The sequence below is a fragment of the Pseudopodoces humilis genome, chromosome 3 (genome assembly GCF_049639895.1).
Source record: "Pseudopodoces humilis isolate 2021_Gansu_Grassland_sample_001 chromosome 3, ASM4963989v1, whole genome shotgun sequence".
NCBI lineage: Eukaryota > Metazoa > Chordata > Aves > Passeriformes > Paridae > Pseudopodoces > Pseudopodoces humilis.
The window spans coordinates 89,814,789-89,836,854 of NC_142202.1; the positions used below are offsets into that span (position 1 = coordinate 89,814,789).

The 22,066-nt window shown below is 35.2% G+C and overlaps 1 protein-coding gene across 1 annotated transcript in view; it reads left to right on the top strand.

Moving 5' to 3' along the window:
• Nucleotides 1-22,066, top strand: part of COL21A1 (collagen type XXI alpha 1 chain) — a 92,970-nt gene that overhangs the window by 66,978 nt on the left and 3,926 nt on the right. Inside the window, exons 18-27 of the mRNA XM_005518111.3 lie at nucleotides 6,161-6,205; nucleotides 6,534-6,587; nucleotides 10,678-10,731; nucleotides 12,050-12,103; nucleotides 12,594-12,665; nucleotides 15,834-15,869; nucleotides 16,518-16,562; nucleotides 18,640-18,672; nucleotides 21,509-21,655; nucleotides 21,739-21,793. Coding sequence (XP_005518168.2) covers nucleotides 6,161-6,205; nucleotides 6,534-6,587; nucleotides 10,678-10,731; nucleotides 12,050-12,103; nucleotides 12,594-12,665; nucleotides 15,834-15,869; nucleotides 16,518-16,562; nucleotides 18,640-18,672; nucleotides 21,509-21,655; nucleotides 21,739-21,793 — 595 coding nt within the window. The remainder of the gene's footprint in view (nucleotides 1-6,160; nucleotides 6,206-6,533; nucleotides 6,588-10,677; nucleotides 10,732-12,049; nucleotides 12,104-12,593; nucleotides 12,666-15,833; nucleotides 15,870-16,517; nucleotides 16,563-18,639; nucleotides 18,673-21,508; nucleotides 21,656-21,738; nucleotides 21,794-22,066) is intronic.

Consider the following 22,066-nt stretch of genomic DNA (forward strand, 5'->3'; position numbering starts at 1 on the left):
GGACTTTCTTAGCCAAAAATGCAGACTGGCCCATCCCATAATAACCAGCAATGGACCAATTCTTTAGGAATTTTGCAGTTCCTTTTGGAACACAGTTTTACTGTTTTCTTTTGCTGCATCCTCTGACCAATTTTACAGAATCCACCATATTTAAAAAAAAAAAACAAACATGATTTGTTGTCAAACTTGCTCACTGCTAATTTAACTGAGTTGTTCCTTACTATGGGAAAGAGATGTGGCTGAACCCGTCTGCATCAGTGTGACCTGTGAGGACAGAGCTCTTAGGTTATGTGTTGGGTGTAAGGAGCAGAGCAGCAATCAGTGCCCTTCCGGGAGGCTCTGCTGGCCTCAGCCTGCTCTTGTAAGTGCAAGGTGCTCAAGCGCCGTGACCCTCGTAAGTTTTTCTCCGTAATTCAAGTGGTAGAAAAATTTTAAAGCATTTTGAAGGCTTGCAACTGCTTGAGTATCAGTCTGTTTAAGTGTCAAACGTGGGTCAGTTTGTCAGCATTTAGAAGTCTGTAAGATTTCTGACAGATTGGATGTTGGTTTTCACAGTCTCTAAGGCTGGTGCTAGCACAATAGGCAGAGGGAAGGCAATATAGTGTCACCTACAGGGCTGGGAGTTCAGTTTTGTCTGCCCACCTTTGGATCCATGAAGATTAGGCAACTCTGATGCTCATATTCTTTTTAGGGTTCTTTACAAGAAACAAGAGTAACACCAGTTTCAGCCTGTGACAAGATATACACAGTTTTAATTTTCTATTAGTATTTCCAGCTTACAGATGATAGTTTTCCAAGGTTCGTGCTGTTGGCAGTGCAAAAGGGGTCACTCTGTTCCACATTTAACATGTGTGTTTTATTGCTATAACTGATTTGCCAAAAAAGTGTTTGAAAACTGCGGTCTTACAACTGCAAAGATCTTGGTAATATTCTTTCCTTTCCTGAACTTAATTTAAAGCTGCTATGCTAGTCTGGTGGGTAGTCATTGTGTCTGTGGGAATGCTTCTTTGTATGTAGCCTTTTTCTTTCATCAATTGTAACTACTTAGTAGTAGCCGATTCTGTTTCATTGAGTTTCTTTTCCAGTTTTATACATTAGCCAAATTTGGTTTGTCTCTTTCATTCTATTAGGATTATTAAGGATTTGCTATAATCCTTTAAAAAGTGTTTTGATTGTTGTACTTTCATCCAAATTTCGGTACTTTGACTTTTACTTTTTTGCATGTCTCCAGTAAATTTCTCATGTATCATCAAGTAGGTTTTTTCAAGTAAGGATCAGTAATACATAAAGAGTTATGTTTTCCAGGTGTTTAAAGGGATCATGGGAACATGTGGATAGATAGATATCTTTAGTGTATCATGTTCTATTGCTGTAATTTATGTAAGACCCTTTAAGGTCTTCCCAGAATCAGAATTGCAGATTTTTCAGAGTGGAAGGAACCATTTGATATGAAACTTAAATCAGACAACTCATGTATGCTAGAAAAACCATCTTTTTATCAGAAGAAAATAAGATAATAAAGACAATTATACTAAAGTTCTTTACATCTTTCTGGGGAATTGACTGCAAAGCAGTTTGCTCCTAACAGAAGAGCTTTTGGAAATACTCTATAATTTCACATCTTTCAGAGAAGAGATAAAATTTTATGAATATGGGTGTGTTACCTGCAGCCTAGAAATTCCTGTTTTCCATAATAGAGTGTCTTGTCTTACCAGGCACTGAAGAAATGGGGAATATTAAAGATAGTAGCAGAAAATAAAGAATAGAAATGAGCTAATAGATACTCATTTTAAGACTAAAATAGATTTAGTTTTGTTGTAGAGAAAGGTCTTCTGCGTGGTTTCTTCTGCTGTTTGCAAGCATAAAGTTAACCATAAGGGGAATGCAAATAATCCTGGTACTAGCTAGAAAAAACAGAGAATATTTTGAGAGATGTAGCTTGTGTCTTAAGTGAAAATGCTAACATCTAGTTAAACTGTATATAAGGCCCCAGGGAATTTCCTTAATGGATTTTTTTTGTGGGGCTGCATGGAAGAAAGTCCATCTGTTTAAGATAATCCAAAACAAAAATAGGCACCTCATGATTAATGAAAACTACAAGAAGATTTTTCCAGGGATTATGAAAACATTTTCCTCTTACAGTTAAATCCATTCTATTACGGTTAAATCCATTCTATCTGCCAGATATTATCAAAGAATTGAGGGTTTATTTAAATTGCTGAAACTGGAATAAAATATATACAGACTCTTATAACTGGCATAATTGAGGTTCATTATCACAACAGAAACAAATTATTGCTTTTGGGTGTTCCGATGTCCCAGCTGTGCAGGCTGCAGCTGAGGAAGATTGCATCCAGGGATTTGGTTGAATACCAGTATGAGCTTCATTTTGCAATGATATTGAGACAGAAGTAGACATCAAGGTGTGTGGGATTTGGCTGCCTGGACATGGCCACCAAGAGCCATTGGAGTTGTATGAGGACAACTGCAGTATCTGGCATGCACGACACAAATTTTAGAGCAGAGCAGAGTGACATATTTTTCAAAGGGTAGATTTGCTATCCCACGGTACCATCAGTGACACTAGAGATTATTTCAATTATCTTCATGGCATTCAAGTGTCATTTGGGTCCTGGGCTTACCATAAAAAGCCTCCCCAGGCCTAACCAGACCTTAGAAAGCTGACCTAGGCTTCTAGGTACACATAGGTGAGACAGGGTAGAAAATAAAATATTAAACAAGCAACAGAGGCTGAATAAAGAATAAGGACAGCAGTCCTAACCCAGTCTCTAAAAATCTTGGTTAGCTGCCAGACAGGTATATGATGAATTTAGTTTTTTAAGCACAAACTCAGCAGTATGTGATAAAACTGCAGTTGAGAATTTTTGGAATAAGCATGATTTTAAACTGAGGAATTAGATTTGCTAGTCTATCTTGCTGGCTGTACATTTCATAGTGATAATAACACTTGCTGATTAAGGCTAAAATAATGAATAATATTACAGGCTTTTATGGTGTAAGGGAAGACTTCCCATTTAAGGGAAAATTCAAATAAAGGAGGAGGGCACTGAAATGAAGGTAATTGTTGAAGTCAGATTGATGATCCTAAAAGAACTGAGGCAGTGCTTGCGATTAACTTAATTTTTAAATATGAAGAAGTATGTAATAAACCTTACATAAAGTTTGATATAAAAGAAAAAAGGGAACAAATTAACCAATTCAGAAATATAGAAATTCTCCAACTCATACAAGGACAGAAATCAGTAAAGCAAAGTAGATGGTTTGATTTTTTGATATTCTGGCTGTAAATGTAGCACGACTTTCTATTGGTATTTTAACTGCATATGTGATATATGCAAACCATTTAACATGCATTTTCTGGAAAGACAAGGAAAAATAAATTTTAGAATCACAACTCCGTTTCATATTTTATATGAACAAAATGTACTTGATAGCTTTGCAAAGGACATCTCCAAAGGCAGGGGTTTTTTTCTATAGGCCAGTGAATCATGAACTATTCCACAGCATTGATTCTATTACTCCCAGTGGGTGGCAGTTTTCCCATTTGTAGCAGTTCCAAACATTGTTTTTCTCTTAGTGGCAGAATAATTGCATGATGAATGTGTTTCATATTAAGTTTTGATTGAACACAGGCGTTTATGATAATTTTGGTTGCAATATATTCTTACAAAAAAATAAAAAATCTGTCTTACAAATGGAGTAAAACTAATTGTTTTGCCTCATACTTTAAAGTTAGAATGCATTTTTTGAAAATTAAAGTAAGGTTTCTTCGACGGTGTAGTTGGTGTTAGGTCATCTTATTAAATATAACTTCCTATTCAAAATGTCTTATTACTTGTGGGACTAAAAAAAAGCCAAAAGATGTTCAGACACTAAGGATCTGTATTGTGAATGAAATCTCTGTTTGGGAACAAGACACATTTCCAAAGCTTGATTTGGCTTTTGACTTAGAAGTTAGGTAAGAAACTCTTGATAGCTAAGCTGCCTTTTAACCTTGTCTTCTGAGAAAGTGAAAATAATTCTAATTGATATAACCAGAGATTATCCATGTAAATGGAAGTAGTAGATTGGGATAGATAATGACAAGGCAAACAATTTTAATTTTGTAGGTATTCTGGAGCTGATTCTACAGAAGTTAGTCTTTGTAATTACTTAACCATGGAAGCGACACAAAAAAAATAACTGGTGAGAAATACTCATTCTTCATGACTAAATTAGCCACTTCATTCTCCTTTTGTGCCAGCCTACATGTGGAGAATAACTGAAAATCTCTACCCCATGTACTCTGGAAATCACTCACATCAGCATAAGTGATATATTTATTCTTAGCTGAGTGAATGTCAACCATAAGAGAGTTGTAAGGGTCTAAACCAGCTCTCATGGACTTAAGGACCTAAGTTCCACATACCTCAGTAGTGCAGAATCAGTCAGAAAAGGAAAAAAAGGGGGAAAGAAAGGAAATACAACTTAGTTTTATTCATCTTTCCCTTTAGAGTTTCATCTTTGTCACTGATATAAAATTAAATGTCGTGTACCAGCAATTTATTTTAACCAAGAAAGATCAGCCCAGCTCAGCAGAATATTATGCTTCTCCTAGGCATTCTTATATCATGGTAAATCATTTGTTGTGTTAGATAAGTGTGTGGAGCTGTCTTCTCTGAGCCCTCCAAATTGCATAGAAATGTAACTGGAAGTCTCTTGTACATTCAGGACAAGAAGGTTGCTGCCTAGTGGGATGTTTTCCAGCATATATTAAATTCTGGTTTGTATTAGAGGGACAGACACTCATAATTTGGTTTTATATTTTGCGACTACAGAAATAAATAACTACATTATTAAATGTTATATTAAATAATTATATTGAGGACTGCCAGATTGGTTTGGAAGTTCCTAAATGTGGTGGCGCACATGCCCTATTTACCATCTCTTTATTTGTGCAAAAGATCTAAGAAGGTTATGGACAAAAGTTAAGAAGAGTTGTGTAATGTAACACGAGTGGCAGTCTCAGTATGAGGCATTATTTTCAAGTTCTTTTTATTGCATTATTTGATCTCTTCCTTTAATGATAGACAAGTTGGATTTTTGATGGTCTGTAAAATGCTCAGGATGTAATTGTTAACTCATATGCCGTTGACCAGTGAACTGTTTCTACTTGTTAGGGTCTTTATTTACTAAAAGAGGGTGTAAGCTGCAAAACAATGGAACTATCTTTTGCACAGATGTAATCCATATGGAAACTATTAGGTGATGGTTGTTACATTCATGTTATTTTTTTCCCATAGAATACATTTGTTTCAATGGTGTCTAGAACTGTCATCTTGTCTTCACTGCAACGTGTTATTTTCAATATTAGATTATAACGTAAAGTGTGTAAGCCAAATTCTTGCTGCAGATTATTTATGGTACAAGAACATTGTCCAACAAATTTGAATAGTTGAGAGAAAAAATAGTCTGAATGTAGACTTCTTCATTAAGCATATACAGAGTTCTGTTTCAACCTGAATTATGTTTGATTAAATGATCATTGTTAGAAAAATGTAAGATATACTGTAAAGCTGAATGAACAATGATGCTGAGGAAATGGCAGAGATCTTCAGTTATTTATGGAGATGGAAGCTAGTGCACATCAAGTAAAACTATATCTGAATCTTTGAAGTCACTGTACTCTAGATAATACAATCTGTCATGCTGATGGTCCTGTTGACCAGGGCTTTTGCTTTAACTTATGTGGGAAATGTTATGGATAATGTGAAGTGGTTGCTTTCCACAGTGATATGTCATTCAGGGTTCTGGGGCAAGCAAGAGCATGTGAGCCTACTGAGGAGCAGACATGGACTCCTGCAACAAAAGCAGTGGGGAACAATTCGGCATCAGTGTTTCACTCTATCCCTAGAGAAGTCTGCATGAAGCTCTTTCTCCTATGTGTTTTTGGTGCTTTGAAGAATTTTGTTATTGAGGTTTTTTGTTGGTGGTTTTTATTTTGTTTTTGTGTTTTTGTTGGTTTTGTTTTGTTACATTTTAGTTTGTTTTATTTTGCTTGTTCCTGCCCATGTTTTGAACCCAAATCATTTAGGCAAATGCTAAAAATTCTGGGGAAATAATTCCATATATTTAAAAATGTTTTCTTTTTCCTTCTCAGGGAATTCCTGGAATTCCTGGAAATCAAGGAGCAAAAGGACAAAAGGTACCATTAGTTGTTCAAAACACAATTAAAACCTATACTTTATATACCCATTCCAAACTAAGGGTTCAGCCTTAGAGAAGTGTTTTCCTAGTGGGGATTTATGATATCAAATCATTCTGCAAAAGAATGGAGACAATTCATGGCGTGTTTAAAAATCTCTTACTATGTTTTATTTCAACTATTCCAGAAGGAATGAATAGTTTAAAAGGAACCATATTAATTCCATAATACACTGAGAAACAATCTTAACTAATAAATCTGCATAGTTAAAGAATATATTAAAAAATGCATTAGTCATAGAATTTTTCTCTTTATATAAAAAATGCAGGGTGAAGTTGGACTACCAGGTCAACCAGGAGCAAAAGGGTCACCAGGAGATACTGTAAGTTTCAAAACTGTGTAATTATGAACAAATAATTGTGGTGTTGTCATTCTCTGCTTGTCATAAACAAACATGCAGTGGTAAATACAGGAGCAAACTAGCATTTGCAGGTTGGAAAGACAAGGCTATGGCAAATGTAAGTTTTTAGCTCAGTGACATATATGCAGTGTGGAAATTCTGGCTGAAAGCTGTGAAGTGTTTTTTTTCTGTTACCCTTGCCATTACTTTAAGCTTCTGAATATTTTGACAAGAGGTGAGAATTTCTATAAGTTCTTGGATTTTGATGGTTGTTAGGAGATTTAATTTTTCAGTTTAGTAACTTTTCTGTCTAACAATTTATCTCTCCCATCTCTTTTTGAGGTCTTTCCCTATGAGAATTTTCATCAGTGAACTTCTTGATATGCAGTAGTCAGGCTGGATTTCATCCATTTTGATAGACAAAGGGGGTTCTGAGGTCACTTTGTAGTGTTAGAAGTAGAAGTAGTACATATTTATATCTTCAACAAATACAGAATACTCAGTGGTTCTCTAAAAGGGCCTTGATGTTAGCTTCTCAGTCATCAGTACTGTCATACTGTTAAGACCATCTTGGTACCTACGTTTTACCTACCTTTCCTTGCATGACTGGAATAATCTTTTCAGGGACCGTTCTTTCCCACTTTCAGTGGCTGCAGGGGTCTTGTGGTGGCTTGTGCCTCACTTAGTTGGATGATAAGAACCTTGAAGGAAGAGGATGCCAAGGATCTCAATGTGGATTTTTAAATCCTCTCTTTCTTGATGATCTCTTGAACATCCTAGCTAAGGTTACCATCTTCTAGGGTGGGTAAGGCCAGACCTTGATACCAAAATTACTTGGGCCTAAATCCCACTGCAGTATTCACTTTTCTGAAGGGAATCCTTGTTTGGATGGAGGTTAGCAACATGTATGTTTGACCAGATCTTGGTATGTGCAGTCTTGTGTCATTACATGTCACTGCATGCCAAATTAGCCATCTGGATATGAAAGTAACTACTAACCTAAGCATCATTTATATACTGGTGTGCTGGAATGCTTCTCATGGTATGGCTCTTCCTCTTCCTCCTCTTCTTGTAGCTCCTTAATAAAATATATAATTAGTTAAAACTGATGTAGTTTTTGTTGGAGATAAATCCTGACCTAATTTCAATTTCTTAAAAATTCTGGCCTACTCTGTCATGCAGTACATTTAGAATTTCCTACACAGTATACACTTAGCCCCTATCCAAACAGCATCTCTTCCTTTCCTGACTACCACAGGCACAATCACAACAGCTGTCAGAAAGCCTTTTTTCTATAAAGAGAGTACACTGGATAATTTTCATTTCATGAACTTAGAGAACTTTTCCAGCTACCTCCTAAAGATCTCTGGAAAAAATAGATTTCCTTGACATCTAGTTATTTCAGTTGTCCAGATCAAATTTGATTGAAACACTGCCTGAACTGGAAGCTCAGATGTCCCTACTATTAGTTAACACATGAACATTTGTTCTCTCACCTGTGCCTCTTAACTATTTTTATTGCCTGTTACTGGAATTTTTTTTCTCCATTTCTTTCTGAGGAAAATGCCAGAGGGCAGGCTATATCATCAACTCAAATAAAACCTTGTGGGATTCCAAGGAGCTCATGTTTATTTAACTCACCTACCATATTTTCTTCAAATTTTATTTAGATAAATAACATCTGGTTCATGATACACTTGAAAATAATTTATTCCTCTTTCCTGTCAATTCATTTAATATATTTTTTTGTCACCTGATAAATTAAATAGGAGATTGATGCATGGAATATCTGAATATGTTATATGGCATTAGGGAATTTAAACCAAAAAAGATAGTGGGATTTTCCTTGTATTAGTCACACTGAATATGTTTGTTCCAGAAAACACAGATGGAAAGTTTGTAGATGGTCTATTAATAGCTTGGGAAAATTTTTCAGTAACAAGTTCTTTGGTACTGACTATCCCTATTGCATTGCCAACACCAACAATTTATTAATTTACCTGACATATGTCAGCTCTGGAAAATAAGACAATAATGCTACATTTTATGTCCTTGAATTATTCAACATTTTTGTTCAGGACATTCTCTTCTCTTCTAATTTTATATAGTTTTCAGTTTATGTTCACAAGCTGAAAGTTTCCTTCTTGCAGTGTGCTGATTTCATTTAGTAGTCTCCATGTAATTTTTAAAACAGAACAAGTTAAATTTGGCCTAGTAATGAAAGTGCAAGAAAGGAAAATGGGAATAATGTATTTTGTTTCTCCTTTTCCTGCAGATGTATTCTTGACTTTAAATTATACTAAATGTGTTTTCTGATTTGCCTTCTCTGTTGTGTGTTTGCAGGTCAATGTAGATATAGCTGATTTAATTTATTAAGAAAAGAAGCTATTCTGCACATACAATATTTCTGCATTGTATATCATAAAATTAATGAGGGACATTTTTAGTGATCATATGCCACTTCTGTAATCCAAAGACTGACGTGGGTTTCACTAGAAATGATCTAGTGAGGTGGTAGAGTGTTTATGGCCTAAAGTACAGGTTGTTGCTATATTTATTGATGGAAAGTTTTGGTGAACATTGGGAGTATTTTCTTATCATAAAGAAACATGAATTAACCTGTGGTTAATTTGTATTAATCTTTGGTTAATGGTAAAGCGCAGGTGAAATACCAGAAAACTGATGAAATTCTGAAAACCATGGCTACAGAGAATTACTTCATATTTTAGATATTCTGAATTTTCTCTTCTATTGCAGAAACAAAGACACCCTTTTAGTTTTAGCAAATAAAGTTTAATTTTTTTTGCAAAGCTGAGTTGTTTTATGTGTGTAAGAAATTATATCTGTTTTTGATTACATGTAACTTTTGAAAGAAGTCTGATATAATGTCATGGGAGTGAATTGTGCCTAACATTTATTAAAAAATATGAGGTGATTGTTTTTATTTATATGAAAGCAAAGATTAAATAGCAACAATAGCAGTGAATTTTGAAAATATTATCAGTTGGAATAATCAGTTGGATAAAATTTAATCTCTAACAAGTTAGATTTCCAGGCTTATATAATTGTTTGACTTTCTGTATCATTATGCTTTCATTTTATGCTGCTTCTTAAGCACACTCTTATAGCAGATGATATTTCACAGTATTTAAACAACTCCAAGTAAAACAATAATAATATATTGTTTTTATTGATGCATGCACTAAATGTGAAGTGAGATGAAGTGGTGAAAAAGACAATTGTTAATACCACATGTGGAAAATACAATTAATGGGAATTCCTTCCTGGAAACTATGATTTCAAAGAAGGATTTATTTTCTAATGTATATTTGAGACTGTCTTTAAACAGAAACCAAGGAAGTCAGCCCTTTGATGATTTAATACAATTTAGCTCTTATTTTATGTAGGGAACATACAGCTAAACATGCCCTTATGAACATGATTCCATTCGAGAAGTCCAAGAGAATGTCTTGGCTTTGTACATGTGCTCAAGTGTCATGATCTGAAGTGGCAGAAGCTATTGGGTTCTTGAATAAGCAGTTTAACTGAAGATTTTACAGAAGATGCAAAGGTGTGGCCCTGAAAGTTAACTGCTCCTGATAAATCTCCACAAAATTTGCACAAGGAGTCAAGTCATGGCAACCTTTGAGGGACACATGATCAGAAAGGAGAAAGAGAATTATGAAATGCCAGAAATACTTTTGCTGGCTTTGGAAACCCTAAACAGAAACCAAGAAACTTTTGTGTCACTTCCAGTTATAACTAAGGACACATTACAGACTGGGTCTTGAGTTGCAGAATTTTTTCTCTCAGAAGTATTCTGTGACAGCACTGTTCTTTTCTTCTGTACATTTTTTTTCCATTGCGCTCCATTTTATTAGGCCATAGAAAATCTAAATAATCCACTGTACTGTATCAAAACTGTAACCTGTATAGTAATAAGATAAAAGACATTGTATTTATTGTTTATTTCACTAAAGAAATAGAATAACAATGCTCCTAATAGAATACTGAGCTCATTATTCCTCTGTTTTAGTACAGAAATGTCTTTGTCTTTTTCATAAATAAATAGGGTTTGATGGGACCAGAAGGTTCACTTGGTCTACCTGGAGCTCCTGGGCCTAAGGTAGGTGTTTAAGTAAATTTGTTTGTGACTTTGATAAGCTACTGATTTGTATGCAAATTTGATCTGGACAATGCCAGGATTTTTGCAGCTCATTTTGTGGTGTATTGAATATTAGTGAGCACCTCTATGATTTTGCCTGTGTTACCTTCTACAATAGTTTAGTCTCCAGAGAGGTTAATGTATCTCAGTAAATGGCGCCTGTCATCCCGTGAGGTTTTTAATAACTGCAGAAATGGTCATGAGGCTTTGTTTCAGCTTCTCAGTCCTGGAAAATGTTCTGCAATGCTGGGAACCAGATAATTCTCAGTATACATCTGAACTTTCCCATGTTACATTTATTTATATTTTAATTGTGTTCAATAATGTTGTGTGCTGTTTCTTCCACCCAAGGAGCCAAACTTATTTCAGATGTAACTTTATTGATTGCACTGCAGCTACAGCAAGAATTAATTTTACCAATGTTCTCAAAAGCTAAAATAAATACTACAAATTCAGACTGGTTAGTGTAACCTTTTAATTTAATCCAAAATGAGTTTTGGATTAAATTGTAAGTAAGCATTAAAATTGTAAGAATTATATGTCCTAGAGAATATTTAGGAATATAGGATCTTTTTCCCAAACTTTGCATTTACATTTAGATCCCTTTCCCTCCATACATTATTTTACATCCACAAGTGCATATGTATTTATTTATAATTGTATACTGACAGTAGCATTTTTTTAAGTGTCAGTGTTTTCTATTGTCAAGAAGATTGAATACCTATGATACAAATAAAAATTAATTAGCTTTATTTTTGTCTGTGAAAAATGCTTTTACTTTGTATATTTATCTCACTTAGAATACAAGCTGTTTCTTAGAGAATCTTATTAATAAGCTCGTTCTTACAGAAGTCCATCATGAAGTAGTAAATAATTCTTAGACTTAATGCAAATCCTCATGCTAAATATATGTCTAATTCCATAAGCTGCAATAAAAGCCAAAACATAAAAAAATATTTTGACTTAGACAAATAAGTAAGATGATGGAAATGTGAAGTCAATACACACAAAACTGGGACTGTGTGAAGCAAATGAGGCAGGTGAAGGTGGGACAGGTGCCCAGAAGCTGGCAGATCTCATTTTGTCATTGGTATCTCTTCTTTCCTGAAAGTTAAACCTTCAGGCTACCTGTAATGGAGAAGAACTTTATCCTTTCACTCACTACCTGTGCCCATTTTTAAGAATCAGTTTCTCAACAGTGTCTCTTTATGTTTGTTAGTCATACCACATGTGACAAAACATAATGATATATCAGCCACACTCCTGCATTGTTATATAGGGTGATAAAGGCGAACCAGGATTACAGGGGAAACCAGGATCATCAGGAGCCAAGGTAAATATGATTCTGGAAGTGTTCTAGTTGAAGAAGGGATTAATTTACTTTCTTGTGATTTACTAATTTTCCATTATTTCTCCTGGTTAATTTTGAGGCAGTTTGTTTCACAGTAAAACAGTAGTTAACATCACATTGCATCAGTATCCATTTGATGACTTATTCTTACTAATTTTATTCTAGTTTTTAGGCTGTGAAAATCAGATGTTAATTAAGTTCAAACCTGCAAACACTGTCATTACTTGTAGTATTTTTTGTGTAATTTTAAACCATCAATGTATTAAAACACAATAGATTAAAGACAAATAGATACTGGATGTGGCTTCTCTATATTCACCAACCCTTCAAAAATACTTCAGACATTTCAATCATCTTCAGTTATAAAATTTCAAAATAGCATAGCCAAAGCGTATCATGTGGCCTTAAGAAACATGCAGTGTGTGTTTTTACACACAGCACATCACTGACACACAGCTATTGTATTACTCAGGGAGATCTAGGAGTACCAGGGGCTCCAGGTGAACCAGGCTACCCAGGCATTCCTGGTGCCCAGGGATTAAAGGTAAGTATTTTTTCCATTTTTACATTAATTGCATCTTTTTTTGGAAGTGCTTTTCTTATAAGTGATCATTATTTAACAAAATCCTTTCTCTAAATACATCGTTATTATTAGATTACAGTTGAACACATTTAAAGCAATAATGTGTCCATCCTGATAATTTTTTCTGAAGGATAAAGCCCTTAATATGAAGGCAATTGTGGTGAGTTAACCTTGGATGAATGCCAGGTGCCCATCAAGCTGCTCTATCACTCCCTTCTTAAGAAGTACAGGGAAAAATCAAGAAAATAAGATGGGAGAAAGCTCATGGGTCAAGATAAAGGCAGTTTAATAAAACAAAAGGAAAGGCCCTGTGTAGAAGCAAAGTAACATCAAATATTTATTCTCTGCTTCCTGTCAGCATGTGTTGTCCCGCAAATTCCTGGGAAGCAGGACTTGAGGTTTGGAAGACAAATGTCACAATAATGAAACTTCCTCTCCTTCCCCTTCCCTATAGCTTTTATTGCTGAGCAAACATCTTATGGTACAGAATATCCCTTTCAGTTTAGGTCATCTGTCCTGGCTATGTCATAGAACCATAGAATGGTTGTGTGGAAAGGGACATTAAAGATTATCTAGTTCCAAGCCTCTGTCCTGGGCAGGGATGCTTCCCTCTACTAAATGAGGTGTGTCAAAGCTCCATCCAACCTTGGCCTTGAACACTTACAGGGAGGAGGTATCCATACCTTCTCTGAGGAACCTCTCTTAGTGCCTCACCATCCTCAAAGTAAGGGATTTCTCCTTAATAAACCTAGTTTCAGTTTGCAGCCATTCCCTCTTGTCCTGTCATTACAGACCCTTGTGAAAATACCTCTCTGGCTCTCTTCTAAGCCCATTTTAGGTACTGGAAGGTTGCGCTAAGGTTCCCTCAGAGCCTTCTCTGGGCTGAACAACCCTAGCTCTCTCAGTCTCTCTTCATGAGAGAGATGCTCCAGCTGTCTGATCATCTTCTTGGCCTTCTGCTGGACTTGATGCACGTCCTTCTTATGTTGGGAGCCCTGGAGCTGGACACAGGTGGAGTCTCAGGAGAATGGAGTGGAGGGGGAGAATCACATCCCTTTTCCTGCTGGCCACACTGCTTTTGATGCAGCCTAGGATGCAATTGGCTTTTTGGGCTGGAAGTAAGTGAACATTGCCGGGTCACCTGTCAACATGCACAAGTGCTTCTCTGCAGGGCTGCTCTCAATCCCTTCTTTACCTAGCCTGAATATCCACCTGGGATCCTGCCTGGCCCTAGTTGACAGGGAAACGGGGGGATTGGAGAGACAGCCTTGATGTTGCAGGGAGCTCTGCCCAGCAACACCCAAAGCACTGCTGTATTATCAACACCTTTCTAGCCACCATTGCAAAGCACAGCACTATGAGGGCTGCTATGGAGAAAATGAACTCCTTCTCAGCCAGAGCCAATACAGAATTAGAGAAATGGAATTAAATCAGCCATTTCACTTTCATAAGAGGAGAAAGGTTGAAGGGTAAAGAGACAGTAAGATAGAAGGGTGGTGTTATGAAGAGTTTTATGAAAACCCCATGCAGAACTATTCCAATAGAGTTCATCTTCTCCAGAAGGCACACATTTCTTTCATGTCCAGTGTCATATCTGCCAGCCTCATATACATACCTTACATATACTAGAGTACTTCACATGTCAGTAGACACATATGTGGACATGCATTCACTACAGCATGGAGTCAATGTCATAGTAATAGTTTAACTAGCTTCATTATCACTATATGTTCAATTCAGTACCTAGGGGCTATGTAAGGCACATGTTCTAAGTCTGTAATATTTTATGAAAGATGATTTTGTTAAAATTTATGAAACTTCTCTAAATTTTAAACTGAAGAAGCTTTTGAAAATCTCATTTATTTTATATGAAGATGCAAGTTAGCTGGAGTTACAAGTCCAATGCCAAACTGGAATTTTTCAGGAAGAAAAGAGCAGTTTGGGCATCTGACAGTAAAAGTGAAGCCTTTCAGCTATAGATGATTTTAAAACTTGGAACAACTGAATATTATACATTCAAGTACAATAGAACAAAATACTACAGCTGGCATAAATGTCTGATGTTCTGGGATTTTCAATCAGGAAAATATCTGCCATGGCAAAAATCTCCTCTGCACTACTGTTTAATATTTGACTAAACATTCCTTGATTTTCCAACCCCCCACCCCCCCAAAAAAAAAACTAACCCCAACCAATCACACAAAGTTTTGGTTCTTACAAGAAAGCTGACACAGCAGACCTAAAAATCTCCATTCTAATTCTTTTCTTTATTAAATGTAGTTTTGCACATGCCCTACCAACATCCTATCTTTTGTTTCATGAGCTGCTATGTTCGTGTTTCAGCATTTTGATATATGTCTATTTAAACATAACATGTCAGAGTTAGAGCCATCTCCCGTAACTTTAAGTTTCTTTTTCAATTAATGAAGAGAGATAGGCACATTTTTGGAGTACATGTTTTGTACCTCTGCTGTTAATTGGAATGAATAGTTTCCATGTACTACCTGTTTCTCTCCAATGTCAATTAGATGATGTTCAGACAAGCTGATAAAACTACATACCTGACTTCTAAGTACCATTTACACCATCTGATTGCCAATCCTTCCCACTATTATTTACTTTAAGCATTTTGAGGCAAAACAAGTGGGTAGACATGGAGCTTAGTCCTTAAATATTTTGATTTAATTTAAATATAGAAGGGTTTGTGATGAAAAAATACTTTTTTGTTTGTTTGTTTTGCATAACTTCTGCAGGCAGTGGTGCATTCAGCTAAAATTTAAGCCATGAGAAACATTGCCTCCTTTCCTGCCTACATCCTCTCCACTTCCATGCACTGGGTAGATAAAATCCTGGTGGACTTCCCACCTCATTATGTTGCATTTTTAATTTTTTTACTTGGTATGTGAGTATCTGCTTTCTTTTTGATAGTTGTGATAATGACAAAGTCCTTTATTAGTAAAGTTTTCTGGACATTATTTGTGTACTTGGGGATAAAGTGATTAGTTTTCTTTTGGTATAAGGAAAAGCTAGATGCTTCTCTGGTACTTGCAGTGTTAAATTAAAGCACAGACTACATGTTTTAGAGGTTACTCATGTTTAAATTGAGACCTTTCTTCTAATATTTTACAGGGGGAGAAAGGAAACCAAGGTGACACTGGTATCCAGGTACAACAACTTTGTTTCTAATGCAATCATCTGGCATTGCTATTTATACAAGTCTTAGGTATCAATCCAGATTGAAAACAGGGTTTTTTAAAGATTAAACTCCACAGAAGATTAACTTGAATAACAGCAGTAACTCTTCAAGGAAATCTTCCCAATATGGCCGGTATGAGTTTTCAGCCGCATTTCTGGGGACCTGAGCAGGCTGTTGGCATTTGGAGCAGAGCTGTCTGCTCCTGGCAGTGGTGCAGGCACAGGGCTGGGACATCACCCAGGACTTGTCCCTGCCTGCAGGGCACTGCAGGATCACAGAAACATAGTCAAAGTAACTCCACCTGGAGTCTGCTTACCTACTTTACTATCAGCATGTGGGATTTTCCTCCTTGTTACCTAAAATCGTGGAAATACCTACAAGAAAAAGAAGAGTATCCTGTCATTACTTGGATCCTGGCTTGGTTCCTTTGTGTTCAGGGTAGAAATTTTATTCTGCATAGTTTCTGTGCTGATCTCTTTGAAAGGTAACTTTTCAGACAGATTTGTCCTGGTTTAGAATGAGGTTTTAGTATTTAGCTCCTTATGTTATTTTTTTGATTGTTTAATTACATGTACCAAATAAATCTATATTTTTTAAAATGTGCTTCTTTTTTGAAGGGACTGAAAGGAGAAAAAGGAAGACAAGGAAATCCAGGCTTACAGGTACTGTTATAATAGTGATCCTTCTTCAAGAGAGCCATAGTGAACCTAGTTTGAGGCCATGATTTATATTTGTTTCTTAACACTTCTTCCATCAACACATATAGGCCTTTGCATCAGGTGAAATATATTTATGTACAACATGGTAACATAGTTATATGTTAATTATAACATATAACATTTAATTATATCTTAAACATTCTTAATATTTTAAAAATAACAAATATTACACATTCAGAGAAGATGGAGCAGCACTTCTCTCAGCTGTGCACATGTGAAGGATGAGAGGAAATGCACATGAGTTGGAACACAGGAACCTGAAATACAGGAGAAACATTTTGCTTTGAGGGTGGTCAAGTACTGGAGCAGGCTGCTCATAGATCTTGTGGCAAAACCTATCTGGGCAGCATGTTGAGTTGATCCAGCTGGATCTGTTCTGCAAAGGAAGTTGAATCCAAGGAGATCACTTCTAACCTACATGTTTCTGAGTTCTGTGATATTCTATCTTGAGAAATAGACCAAAGTAAATTTATTTTATTATCATAGTAAAGCATTAATTATAGAATATTTGTACAAACCAGCTATAAGTAATATAAAATGCAGATAACAGCAAAAGGTAGCTTTTGTGTAAAGGTTGTAAGAGCGACACTTGGGATGTTAAGATTTTGCATGTATCATGCTGCACTTTCATAACGGTTCATTACCTCCTAGACTATACTGGGAGTCATTATTGACATCGTCTGTGCTCATAAATTACAGATGTTTCCTGTTTCAGCTGTAAATCAGTGAGATCCAGTTGTTTCTCTTTAGGCCACTATTCTGATTGTGTCATAGTTGGCAATCTTGTTATTCTGCAGAAAATAGCTGTTAGTATTCATAAATACTTGTTAACTGCATAATCTGTGTTGTGACCAAACAGAGAAGTATTTTTTAGAGGTACATATCTAAAACTAGACTTGGAAGGAGGCCACAGTTGCTTTTTTCAGAATTACAACATTGATACAGCTGCCCGTCTAGCCGGGTGGACTCTATTCCCAGGGATTCTGGGCAGGAGGACTATACTGCATGTTAGTTAACACTCTCAGAGATATGTAGGTTGAAAATAGTTCATTATTAAACCTGAGGAGACACTTTAAAAAAGAAATAGTTTAAAAGACAGGTCATTCACTTGACCAGATGTAATGTCCTAGACTAACATTTTGGTTATTTTAAAAAATAACTTTTTGGTTTTTTTTTTCCAAATAATGGACAATTTTTTCATATCTTTTATTATTTAAGTCTTAAGGGAAAACAAAGTGATAGTGAAAGAAAACTTTTTTTTTTTTTTCAGACAGAATGATGCAACTGAATTGCTGTTGCTTGCTTTCTATTTTTTGAAGGAAGCTGAGAAAATAATACAGACTGAGTCTAAAATTGTTTCCCATGCTTATCTGGTTTGATTAGCAACCAAAAAAAAATCAGTCATTTAGTAGACAACACAAGGTCCTTCCAAGAATTCTCAGGACTCCAAGACACAATACAGATTTCCTTGTCTGTAAGAGTTAATCAGAAAAGTGATTCTGATTCAGAGCTGCCATCTTGCCCTGGGATGTAATGGTCAGTAACACCATTGAACCATTTGGCAGAAATGACAGCAAAATGATTTGCTGGCATGCAAAATCTGCCTTACCACTGAGTCTGTATTTCAAGGGCTCTGAAATTAATTTCTGCCTAGTAAGATGGTATTAAACAGTTTGAATCAGGAGTTTACTTCTGTTAGGACATGTTATTTCTTTTGTAAAGTGAATAAGGTATTGTCTCTTAAGTGTATATTATGTTTATATGTTTATAATATGTGTGAAATATTCCCAACCTATCCTCCTGGTACATGATATTAAAGGTAATACTGAAGTGTTCATTCACCCTGATATTTCACCATTATATGCAGTTTTGTTTTTTGTACTCTAGCAATCAGAGAATCTTTAAAAATTAACATTTGTGATTGATTACTGAAAATGAAGGACAAAAAAAATAATTTCTGATTCCAAATAATTTGGCTCAGCCTGCATTTTAAATTTCTTTTTCATCTGATTTTTTAAAGGGAGTAGAAGGATTGAGTGGAGAACGAGGAGAGGTATGTATTTTTACAATGATAAATACAGTATTACAAAATTATTCCATTTGTTTCTGAAAATTATGTGATCTGTAAAATTTGTGTTTAGTCTTACTTTCTGCAGTTACGTACCTATAAGCAACACAAGAGAAATTGAAAAATATCAGAGAAAGGAGTATTAGTTATAGAGACAGAATGAGATATCAATTTCATTAAAAATTATTAAAGCTGAGCATATACTTTAAGAGAATTAAAAAGCCAAGAAACCAACCAACAGAAAAAGAGAGAAAGGTTTGGTTGAATAGAAGACGTAACTAAAGAAAATAACTAAAGAAAAAGAATCATTGTGTTGCATGTTGTTTAAAAATTGGTATTTAAAATATTAATTTTGTTGGTTATTATTTATTTATTTCAGTATTTTGTAAAATCAGAGTATACACTGTCCCATTTATCTAATTCTCCTTCAAATTTATTTAGACATTTTTTGTTCAACCTTTTTCTTTAAAGCATTGTTTCATAGCAATAGCTGGATACATTAACTGGAAGTTCCATTCTGATAATGAAATTAATTTATCCATTTTAACATATAAGTTGTTTCATATGCTTCTGTGGTTCTAGGAAATACTTCAGTTGCAGTTTGGCTTATAGGTGTTCTGCTAAATTACTGCCAAAACTGGTAAAAGATTCCTTGTATGCTATTGAATTAATCTCTTTTAAGTATCGTAAATCACGGCAATAAAGTATTTCTACTGGAAATTCATTTAAATATTTTTTTACTCTGTATTAAGCTATAATGATGTCATTGTGTTTACTTATCAAACCTATACAATTAGTTTATTTTCTGTTTCTATAAAAAATGTTTTTTGTTAGACTCTGATTTCTAAAAAGTTTCTTCAGCCTGTAAGCCTCAGCACTTACTGAGCTGTTTTCCTTTCTTTGCTTTTCTTTGCAATAGCAAGGGTCAGCAAACAAGGCCTCACATGGATGTGGCTGAGTATTAAAAGACCAAGATATACTGCGGAAAACTTCCCCCCTACAGTTTCAGTTGTTTCTTGGCAAGTTCTTCAGGCAGTTCTGCTGATGCTTCCAACATTTTCTCCTGGTGTTTTTATACTGGCTTCTTGCCTCTAATATTGTTCTACAGTATATGCTATTTCCCCAGTATTCTCAGGTTTTTAATGTCTTCTAGCCCCCTTAACATTTAGTTCAGATAGCTCGGCTTGCAAGTCTTCAATGTGAATATAGTCCACAGGGGTAAAAGGAATTAAAATTAAAATTAAAACAAAACAAAGCCCCTCCTAGCTATAAACCCAACATGATTTCAGATCTCAGCACATACAGTTTCTAGTATAGCCACAGGTACCTACATAAGCACCCAATGTTTATCTCTGAGCCTTGCTGACTGTTTAAATGAAAAAAACACCTTTGCAGTTATGTACTAGAAATGAGCAAGTAAAAATCTACACAAGGTAACTAAGAGGATCCCTTCTCTGTGACAATATCAAGAAAACAAATTACAAGTACAGCTTTGGAAGAAGTTGTATCTGAACTAATGTATAACTTTTGAAGGTATGTACTGCTGTTCAGGTCATGCTCCTGAACTGGCCACCCTTCCAGCAGTACTCTTAGGCACTTGACTGACTTCTGTCACATTTTGTCCCATTTCTCTGTTTCTTTAAGAGCATGAACTACCTGTCTGATTTTGCATAAAAAATGCTCATAAATCTGATTAATCTCACACTGAATTTAAAGCTTGTTATCCTGTAGTAACTCATGTAGAGAATTCTGGGCATTGTTACTAATACAGACAAAGCCAGGAAGCTTTGAATTTTTGTGATGTGAAGAATCTTGGTAAATAATATAGGAGATGTTGCAAGGTAATATAAATACCATAATTTAAAATTCAGTGTAAGTCTATTGAGACCATATGCATGAATATTTCTTAAACTTCTATTATATGCTTCAGTTGGTTTGTCATACATAATAGTCCTGTTCTCACAATTCCATCTAAAATAGTTGGAAGTGGAGAAAGAAACTTTTTCAGCTACTGATAATGTTATGCAGAAGCTGTGCAAACAAGGGAGGAAAAAACTCATAAGGGAGCAAACATAGTATACTGACTTTAATCTTGGGCACATACTGATTTTGTTGGCTCCAGAGCAGGAAAAGAGTTCTACATGAGCTATTGCAGTAGGTAATTCCATACATAGAGCCATTGCTTTGGTGAAGATATATCAAAATATTTTTCAGCATTTTTTTTTACTTTTTCCAGTGAAACAAACAGACTACAGTTACTATAAATCAAATGGAAAAAAAAAAAAGAAGCAACAAAATCCCTGAATAATTGAATAACTGAAATAAAATTATTTTTTCCTTTGTCTTATACACTGCAGATATAAAAGTAAAAGGCTTGATTATTATTGTAAATTTCCAGGAACTTCAGTGGTGCCAGAATTTTACATCCAATTTTTCTGGCCTTCTATGGACTTTAACATATTATAAAAAAGTTTCTGATTCTGAGGAAAAAGTGAATAAAACCCTTCCTTCCATGTGTTTATAATTAATAGTAAAATGGGTCTTGAAAGTTAAGAAAAGGTAATTTATTTCTAGTTTTCTTCGGTAATTTTATCTGAAACAGTTACTATGGAATCTGAAAACTTCAATACATTCTAGCAAAACAGACCTCATCAATATCAATTTAATTTTCACTGATGTCACATTAATGTTATGATACATCATATTAATTTTCTGATATTTTTATCAATAAAGATTTCTCAGAATATGTTTGTTTGATGCTACCTACCTTCCAAATTATCTGTGAACATATAATCGGCTTTTCATTGATTTTTCATTCCAGAAAGGTGAGAAAGGAGATCCAGGCATTCAAGGTATCAGTGGACAAAAAGGAGAATCTGGTGTCCAGGGTTTGATTGGACCTCCTGGTCTCAGAGGTCAGCCAGGAGATAGAGGACCCCCAGGACCACCTGGATCAGATGGAAAACCTGTATGTATAGGACTTAAAACTTTTTATTTTGAGTACATTAAAAACCAGAAAGAATTGCATGTTCTGTTCTCTGTTCAATTCAGGCACGAGAATTTTCAGAAGAGTTTATTCGACAGGTGTGTTCAGATGTACTGAGAAGTAAGTTTGAAAGCTTCCTTCCTGTTGTTTCCTTGTTTGAATAGTTAAAGAAGTTTCTTGATAATTATAGAAACTTTTTAGAAAGCAAGTTCCATATTGCTCATTTATTCTTGTTTTCCTACACATGTCAAACTGTATTTCCACATCACAGCCTCCATACTTTACCATCTTGTTTCCTAAAGGTATTACATTCTCTTAAGAGAGGGAACTGATTTTGTACTAGTGTTTGGTGGCAGTACTTCTATTGTTACAACACTTTAAGTAATTTTTTGT